The sequence below is a fragment of the Procambarus clarkii genome, chromosome 7 (assembly GCF_040958095.1).
Source record: "Procambarus clarkii isolate CNS0578487 chromosome 7, FALCON_Pclarkii_2.0, whole genome shotgun sequence".
In the NCBI taxonomy this organism is placed as follows: domain Eukaryota; kingdom Metazoa; phylum Arthropoda; class Malacostraca; order Decapoda; family Cambaridae; genus Procambarus; species Procambarus clarkii.
Genome location: NC_091156.1, coordinates 48,868,090 through 48,877,989, shown reverse-complemented (window position 1 = coordinate 48,877,989; position 9,900 = coordinate 48,868,090). Strand labels below are relative to the sequence as shown.

At 50.5% G+C, this 9,900-nt stretch overlaps 1 protein-coding gene across 1 annotated transcript; it reads right to left on the bottom strand.

The window, feature by feature from the left end:
• Window positions 1–7,525: 7,525 nt before the first annotated feature.
• On the bottom strand, window positions 7,526–7,975 carry LOC138358218 (putative mediator of RNA polymerase II transcription subunit 9). Its single transcript, XM_069315778.1, has one exon. It carries the CDS (start codon window positions 7,973–7,975, stop codon window positions 7,526–7,528), a length of 450 nt encoding a protein of 149 aa, XP_069171879.1.
• Between the last annotated feature and the right edge of the window lie 1,925 nt (window positions 7,976–9,900).

Below are 9,900 nucleotides of genomic sequence, written 5' to 3'. Positions count from 1 at the left end.
TCTCCTCATTTTACTATAAAGAGATGAAATCACTTGTATGGCAAACTATAGTGATTTCCTTGGCCTACCTAACTGAAACACGTTCCTTAGAGAACCATTACTTGTTTCATTACCTTCAGAGAACTGAAGAGCTTCCATGATTGCCTTCCTCTACTAAGTCTTTCACAGGCACACCAACGACCCGTATATCACACATACTCCAACACCAAATTTCCTCGCTGTTAAGGTGAGCCATGTCTCTGGTCACTGTTAAGGTGAGTCATGTCTCTGGTCACTGTTAAGGTAAGCCATGTCTCTGGTCACTGTTAAGGTGAGCCATGTCTCTGGTCACTGTTAAGGTGAGTCATGTCTCTGGTCACTGTTAAGGTAAGCCATGTCTCTGGTCACTGTTAAGGTGAGCCATGTCTCTGGTCACTGTTAAGGTGAGCCATGTCTCTGGTCACTGTTAAGGTGAGCCATGTCTCTGGTCACTGTTAAGATGAGCCATGTCTCTGGTCACTGTTAAGGTGAGCCATGTCTCTGGTCACTGTTAAGGTGAGTCATGTCTCTGGTCACTGTTAAGGTGAGCCATGTCTCTGGTCACTGTTAAGGTGAGCCATGTCTCTGGTCACTGTTAAGATGAGCCATGTCTCTGGTCACTGTTAAGGTGAGCCATGTCTCTGGTCACTGTTAAGGTGAGCCATGTCTCTGGTCACTGTTAAGGTGAGTCATGTCTCTGGTCACTGTTAAGGTGAGCCATGTCTCTGGTCACTATTAAGGTGAGTCATGTCTCTGGTCACTGTTAAGGTAAGCCATGTCTCTGGTCACTGTTAAGGTGATTCATGTCTCTGGTCACTGTTAAGGTGAGCCATGTCTCTGGTCACTGTTAAGGTAAGCCATGTCTCTGGTCACTGTTAAGGTGAGCCATGTCTCTGGTCACTATTAAGGTGAGTCATGTCTCTGGTCACTGTTAAGGTGAGCCATGTCTCTGGTCACTGTTAAGGTGAGCCATGTCTCTGGTGTCACAAGGGGTGGGCTGGGGCTTTATTAGAACTCGACTGCTAGGGGCTCAGAAGGCAGAATACTCAGCCCCTCCGACTCCCGGGATTCACCGGAGTCTCCTTGGTCCCACAGGAGAGGACCAGCAATGCCCACCACCGCAGGTCTTTGCTCCCAACACTAAAGGGGGGTGCCACTGATTCACCCTGGGAGCCCTTCAGTCAAACACGGGGAAAATGCTGTTAACAATTCCGGCCTAGACCCGTGGAGAAGTGAAGGAAGACTCAGGCTTACCTTATAACAATAAGCTCCCTGAGTCTTGCCTGCCAGACAAAAAGGTTGCAGGAACTCCTTTCCCGCCTGCCTTCCCTATCTTCTTCTTAACAAGGTCGCCAGCTGGGTTAGTATATCTGCACCCCAGCGATGCAGTTCAGGGGGTGTATTCTATACTGTTTGTTGCCAGAGTGTTGCTGCTCCAATAGATCTGATACTGGACTGTCAGCCCAGGGTACTCTCCCATAAAAGTCTGTGTTGCTTTACCTCTCTCCAGCCATTACATTACCTGTTGCCACCAGTCAGGCTCTGATACTAGTCGGATGGCCTAGGGTACACTTTTATATGTCTGTGCCGCTTTACCACTCTCCAGGCGATAAGAACGTCTATAGAGAACGTGATGTTCCCTAGGTTGCACTATGATAACTCTCGTGTATGCTCATAGAGAAATATTATAATGGAGGCACACTTAAACACAAAGATAAAATGTGTGAATTTACTGACACAAATTACATGTTTACACATACAATCACAAGCAATACATGAAAAGGAAAATAAGGATAATAAATCTGGAGATCGTCAGCAACTCTTCTTTCACGACCTCCAACCACTCCTTCAACTGGGCAGATTAGACAGGAGTCACACACTCTCTCACAGAAGGGCCTCTTCGCCACCTCCTCTTCAACTGTCCTGCCATCCACGCACACTGTCCTCTCCAACAGTCCTGGACACAAGCTGCCCTGCAGCCTATCCTACTACTAAAGTATTTAAGCTATACCGCAACATACATATGCAAATATCGTGGCCTATCTAGCCTATTCAAACAAGGGGTAATATGAGGGAAATTTGATCTACCTTTACATTCCTGGCTCATGACGCCTGTCCCTTGATGGTGTGAGATTCCCACGCTTCCTGAGTCGGTCTTTGACGATCCAGGAACGTTCCACAGGTCCTCAGGTGTCATGAAGCCTTCGCGTCATCGCCGATCCAATCCCAGAGATTCAGCTATCCCAATCCTGGTTCGCCAGTGGGCACTGAGCTAGTCACTAATGCACGCACTCGTCCCTTCCACAAGGCGTTGCTCCTTGTCCTAGGACGGTGTCGTCCCTCCAAAGCCCTCAGTGAATGTGACCCGGTCACAACTAAGCCTGCACGCCGCACCTTCCAGATCCTCAGCGTCGAGCGGCGCCGCCCAGCGTCGTCGCTGACCAATTTTCCAAGTTTGGCACTCCTCCGCTCAATGAACTTGGCTTCCTTTTTGCTTCCCAGAAGCGCAGGGTCTCCAATAACGATGGTGGGCTGCGATGGCTAGCTCTCATCCAATGAGAAAGGCTCGTAAAGCCTCAAATCCTTGAGAGCTGACCGAGGCACGCCCTCTCACCTCCACAGTCAGGTCAACTCTGACGTTGGCGCCACCCAGGGCACTCGGTGACGTCACGGCGGGCTCTGATTGTTCGCCCGTGACCTAAGTCGGCCAATCCGCAATCGGCTAGCGTTTTCTACAAAATGGCGGATCTGCAGGTAGGGGGTACTCTTTCATTTATATCAGGGCGCCACCCTTCCCCTTACCTACAACTTATAATGTAAATTTCTCCCTTATCTGGCAGCCGGTCTGGTCGCCACAAATACCAACAGACTCCCTGTATCTCAGAGAATCAGTAGGGAGAGCTGGTATGACTCTTAAAGCAGGCAAATGAAAGAAATAGGAGAAGGCACAGTAACATACCCCTCCTCTTAAAATAAGAAAAATAAGAGTCATATCGGTTAGTAAATCCGGGAGAGAGCATCTGCTACCACATTCTCCCTTCCTTTAATGTGCCTGATTTCCAGCCAGTACTCTTGTAACAGTAGGGCCCATCTTGTTCTCCTCTGGTTCGAGTTCTTCATCCTGTGCACGAACGTCAAGGGATTATGATCGGTGAACACTCGCACCGGTCTAGTACCTCCACCCCACATAGGCGTCGAAATGCTTCAGTGCCAGGATCAGGGCTAAGGCTTCCTTTTCCACTGTACTATAAGCCCTCTGGTACTTTTCGATTTTCTTCGAGTAGAATGCCACTGGACGGTGGACTCCGTCCTTCTGTTGAGCTAACATGGCTCCAATCCCCACGTTGCTAGCGTCGATGTACAAGATAAAGTCTGACTCAAAGTCAGGCGAAATCAGCACTGGCGCTTCAGTCAACAAATTCTTAGTCTTCTCGAAAGACTCCTGGCAAGCTTCCCTCCACTTCCATCTAACGTTCTTAGATAGCAACTCAGTCAGAGGGTGTGCCACTGTCGAGAAGTTCTTGCAAAATCCTCTATAGTATCCAATCATCCCTAAATATCGCGACAATTCTTTTCTCGTCCTGGGATTCGGATATTCTTTGATTGTTATCACTTTCTGGTCTACTGAAGTCACTTCCCCTTGACCCACGACGAAACCTAAGTATTCTAATCGGGCCTTTCCGAATTCGCTCTTGGCCAGATTAACTGTCAGGTTCGTTTCTTCCAATCGTTGGAACAACTCCGTCAGTCGATTCATGTGTTAATTCCAGCTATCGGCGTACACCACAATATCATCTATGTACACGGCGCAGCCTTCCATCCCTCTTAGCACTTCGTTCATCATCCTCTGAAAACAACTTCCGCTGTTCTTCATACCAAATGGAAGCACTTTGTACTGGTACAATCCATCTGGAGTAGCAAACGCTGAGATCTTTCTCACTCGGAGACAAAGGGATTTGATAATATCCTTTCAACAGATCGACCTTGGTGACAAACCTTGCGTTTCCCACTTGGTCGATGCAATCTCTTATTCGGGGCATCGGGTGAGAGTCCGACACGGTTATGGAATTCACTTTGCGATAGTCGGTGCAAAAACGATATGATCCGTCACTCTTCTTGACCAGCACACAGGGCGAGCTCCACTCACCATTGCTGGGCTCAGCGAGATCATTCGCTAGCAGATATTCCACCTCCTGTCGCATGATCTTCCTCTTCTCAGAACTCACCCGATAAGCGCTCTGCTTGACTGGCTTTTCTCCGCGCACATCTTCCTCGTGCACCACACTCTTGTGCCGTCGTGGCACATCTGTGAAGAGCGACTTGTTCCTTCTTATCAGGGTCACTAGATCTTTCCTTTTCCCTTGATCCAGATGACGCAGCCTCTCTTCTAGATGTACCAAACTTTCTGTATTAGACAGGCGCGTACCATCGGCACGGGCCCACTTTCTTTCCTCTACTGGCAACACTTGGCTCATCTCCATACACAGAGCCAATTTCCCTTTTTGCGACTGTGTTGCTCCCTTCACTCTCGCGCCCTCTTGCTCCTCAGGGAAGTATGGCTTTAAACGGTTGATGTGACATACCTGTGTCTTGTTGGGGCGTTTCGGCTTGCTGATCTCATAACTTACAGGACCCACACGCCGAACAACCGAGTATGGACCACCAAAGCGTGATTCCGTCACTCTACCTCTCCCAGGTAGCAACATCATCACTCTGGCTCCTGCCTCGAACTCCCTTGGGACAGCCTTTTTGTCGTACCAGATCGACATCTTCTCTTGAGCTGTCTTCAAGTGATCAGCAGCCAATTCCTTTGCCGTTTCCAATCGTTCATGGAATTTCTGCACATACTCTTCCATTGTCACTAATGTCTTCTCCGCCGTCAATTGCTCCTTCAGCATCAATAACGGGCTCCTTACTTCTTGCCCAAACACTAGCTGGAAAGGAGAGAATCCCAGAGACTCAACTATAGCATCTCGGATCGCAAACAGGGCTGGACAGACAGCCTCATCCCATTCCGCTCCCTGTTCTGCACAATACACTCTTAAGATGGTCTTCAGAGTGGAGTGGAACCTCTCAATCGCTCCCTGCGATTGAGGTCTATAAGGTGACGATCGTAGTTGGGCTATTCCCCAGCTTGCAATAGCCTGCCTAAACCACCTCGACTGGAAAACACTTCCACAGTCGGACTGGATCTCCTTGGGCACACCTACCCAAGCAAAGAACCACTGAAGGTGTCCCATGTCGCATCTCGATGTCACCTTCCGCACTGGGACCGCCTCTGGAAATCTCGTCGAAGCACACATGATGGTTAATAAGTAATTATTTGCCTTTCTTGTCCTAGATAGTGGTCCCACAACGTCGATTATTAGACCGTTCAAACGCCTGGCCAAACGCAGGAACTGGAACCAAAGGTGATTTCGGGATGGCAGGGACGTTCTTCCCCGCCCTCTGACACGGGAAACACGTCTTGCAGATTCTTCTTACATCCGCGTCCATGCCCGGCCAATAAAAATGTTCTCGAAGCCGGCTTAAGGTCTTGGTTACTCCTAAGTGACCCACGGGATCAACTGAGTGTGCAAGCTTTAGCACCGCGCCTCTGTACTGCGCTGGCACCACCACCTGACGCCTCACTCTCAGCATATCATCACCCGCTTCTTCCCTAACCGGTCTCCACTACCTCATTAGCACTCCCTTCACCATAAAGAAGTGAGTCGGTGACTCGGGTCCGGCGAGACCTCCTTCCGCCTCCCGTACCAACTCAGGAAACTCTTCATTTTGCAGCTCACTTAGACAGGTGTGGTCAATACCTAGAGAACTGGTGACAGTAACTTGGACACTCCTATCCGACCCTTCCTCACCTGTCGCTTGTCCTCTGGCCTCTTCCCGGAACAAACGATCGAGCCCCAGGTCACCCGGCATGTTCCCTTCGGCATGACTAAATCCGCTCACATCATCTTCCTTGACGCCTCGTCCCGACGTCACCGCACATACCGGAAATGCCACTCTCGCAATTTCCATTTCGCCACTGCTGACGCCCGTCCTGCTGCTCTGTCGATAGGGCTCTATATACTCCTCACCCTTAATCAAATTCGGGAGAACACATCCCCCACAGGAGTCATTCCCTAGGATCACCTGAGCTTTCATCCTGGGCAGTAAAGCACAGACCCCTACCACGAGAGTCTGACAACCATAGTCTGAATTAAGAGTCACCTTATGAAGGGGCATCCTCACTTGTTTCCCCAACGTCCTCATCAGGGCTTCCCCTGTACTGGAACTTCTGTAGTCCTCTGGGAAGAGGGATTCACTAACAAGGGTGAAGTCGGATCCAGTGTCCCTCAGAATCCTCGCTGGCACATGATCAGCTCCTCTTATCTTCACCGTCCCCTCACACACAAAGGGGTTAATCTTCGTCTCCCTCATCACCGGCATATCACCTGAGTTATCGTTGGCTTCTTCGCTTCCTATCCTCGTGAAAGCCACGTTTCCACCGTGCCTGGGGCGACCGCACTCCCTTGCAAAGTGTCCTCGTCCCCCACAGTTGTAACACCGACCGCCTCTCCTGGGCGACCCTCTACCAGTCACCCTGGTAGCACCAATGGTAGAGGTTCCCTGGGTCCTCCTAGGACTCTCTGTCGTCGGTTCCCAGGCAGCAGCACTCGCTCCCAAGCTAGGTCCACTGCTCACAGCTTGGGGCGTCCTCCTCGCGTCCCTTGAGCTCTTGAACTGGGTTACTTCATCGGGTACACTACTCTTGGGAGAGTACCCACCTGTCCTCGCTCCTCCTGAACTCCTGAAGTTCCCTCCCGACCTGGGGTAAGGCGAGTGTCTGGGCAGCCCCTCCCTCCTAAGATGTAGTGCCTCCTCCAGCATGTCGGCTCGGTCTGCTGCAGCCTTCAGGTCCTTAATACCTGCTTCTCTCACCCTTACTCGCAACTCAGGATGGAGCACTGACATAAACTTCTCCATCACTATCAGTCGTTTGATCTCATCCGCCGATTCCGCTTCCTCCGCCTTCAACCATCGTAGGAATTTCTGTTCCATATCCCTGGCAATCTCGGCGTAAGACTTCCCCGACGCTCTCGTACACTCTCTGAACCGCTTCTGGTACATCTCCGGAGTCAGCCGGATTGAGTGGAGCACCGCATTCTTAATCACGTCGTAACTAGCACACTCCTCTAGTCCAGCATGTTGTAGGATTCCAGGGCCTCATCAGTCAACCTGCCCTGGACCAGAGCAGCCCAATCATCTTCCGGCCACTCCTTCAGAGTCGCTATCCATTCGAAGTGTTTGAAGAACGCCTCAGCTTCTTGAGGTTCGAACGTAGGTACGTCACATTCCCTTACCTTGAGATCATCCCGCTGTGCAGCCCACGATCAACGCGACGCGATTCGACTTCTTTCTTTGCCTTTATCTCCTCCAGTCACAGTTGTCTCTCTCCTTCTTCTTGCCGCAGCCGAGCTTCTCGCTCACGCTCCTCTCGCTGCATTTGTGCTTCTCTTTCCTCTCGTCACAGCTGGGCTTCCAGTTGCATCTTCATTATTTCCAGTTGCAGGCTCCTCTTACTACAGCTGGACCTTGCACTGCTCTCACGTTCACTGTGAGTTCTCCCCATACTGGTAGGCACTTGGGATGGCTCTAGTTGGGACGGTTCACCTTGGGACGGCTCTTCTTGGGATGGCTTCTCTCCCTGAGACGGCTCCTCTTGAGATGGCTCCTCTCCCGTCGCCTCCTCTCGAGCCGTGAGCTGTGCCATGATCTCTATCCTTCGCTCCGCTATCTTAGTCGTCCTCAACCTGATCCCAAAGTGGTTTGCCACTTGCTGGAGCTGGTCCTTGGTACACTCTTCCAAAATTCTCTCATCTCTTGTCTTAATAAATTTCTTTACTTTATCCTCCTCCATCTCTATATCATCGAGCATACACGGCAGCACAGACAAGTTAGTAGGTACTAATTTCATCGTTTCAGTCCCTTAGCTGGTTGGGTAACAATACTACTGAATTCACTGGCAACACTGCATTAGTACCCTGGAAACAATGTCTTGAATTTTGGGCAACTCTGTACCTTGATTACCATACCATGGCAACACTGTAGCCTGATCCACACTTCTTAGCGAAGTTGCCAGTTCTTGGCTACCGTGGTTCAAATCCTGGCGAGGTCGCCAGTTCTTGTCACGGGGGGTGGGCTGGGGCTTTGATAGCACTTGGCTGCTAGGGGCTCAGATGGCAGAATACTCAGAACCTCCGACTCCCGGGATTCACTGGAGTCTCCTTGGTCCCACAGGAGAGGACCTGCAATGCCCACCACCGCAGGTCTTTGCTCCCAACACTAAAGGGGGGGGGGGTGCCACTGATTCACCCTGGGAGCCCTTCAGTCAACCACGGGGAAACTGCTGTTAACAGTTCCGACCTAGACCCGTGGAGAAGTGAAGGAAGACTCAGTCTTACCTTATAACAATAACCTCCCTGAGTCTTGCCTGCCAGACAAAAAGGTTGCAGGAACTCCTTTCCTGCCTGTCTTCTCTATCTTCTTCTTAACAAGGTCGCCAGCTGGGTTAGTATATCTGCACCCCAGCGATGCAGTTCAGTGGGTGTATTCTATACTGTTTGTTGCCAGAGTGTTGCTACTCCCGTAGATCTGATACTGGACTGTCAGCCCAGGGTACTCTCCCATAAAAGTCTGTGTGGCTTTACCTCTCTCCAGCCACTACGTTACCTGTTACCACCAGTCAGGCTCTGATACTAGTCGGATGGCCTAGGGTACACTTTTATATAAGTCTGTGCTGCTTTACCACTCTCCAGGCGATAAGAACTTCTATAGAGAACGTGATGTTCCCTAGGTGGTACTATGATAACCCTCGTGTATGCTCATAGAGAAATATTATAATGGAGGCACACTTAAACACAATGATAAAATGTGTGAATTTACTGACACAATTACATGATCACACATACAATCACAAGCAATACATGAAAAGGAAAATAAGGATAATAAATCTGGAGATCGTCAGCAACTCTTCTTTCACGACCTCCAACCACTCCTTCAACTGGGCAGATTAGACAGGAGTCACACACTCTCTCACAGAAGGGCCTCTTCGCCACCACCTCTTCAACTGTCCTGCCGTTCACGCACACTGTCCTCTCCAACAGTCCTGGACACAAGCTGCCCTGCAGCCTATCCTACTACTAAAGTATTTATGCTATACTGCAACATACATATGCAAATATCGTGGTTTATCTAGCCTACTCAAACAAGGGGTAATGGGAGGGAAATTTGATCTACCTTTACATTCCTGGCTCATGACGCCTGTCCCTTGATGGTGTGAGGTTCCCACGTTTCCTGAGTCGGTCCTTGACGATCCAGGAACGTTCCACAGGTCCTCAGGTGTCATGAAGCTTTCGCGTCATCGCCGATCCAATCCCAGAGATTCAGCTATCCCAATCCTGGTTCACCAGTGGGCACTGAGCTAGTCACTAATGCACGCACTCGTCCCTTCCACAAAGCGTTGCTCCTTGTCCTAGGAACGGTTTCGTCCCTCCAAAACCCTCAGTGAATGTGACCCGGTCACAACTAAGCCTGCACGCCACACCTTCCAGACCGACAGCGTCGAGCGGCGCCGCACAGCGTCGTCGCCCAGCGTCGTCGCCGACCAATTTTCCAAGTTTGGCACTCCTCCGCTCAATGAACTTGGCTTCCTTTTTGCTTCACAGAAGCGCAAGGTCTCCAATAACGATGGTGGGCTGCGATGGCTAGCTCTCATCCACTGAGAAAGGCTTGTAAAGCCTCAAATCCTTGAGAGCTGACCGAGGCACATCCTCTCACCTCCACAGTCAGGTCAACTCTGACGTTGGCGCCTCCCGGGGCACTCGGTGACGTCACGGCGGG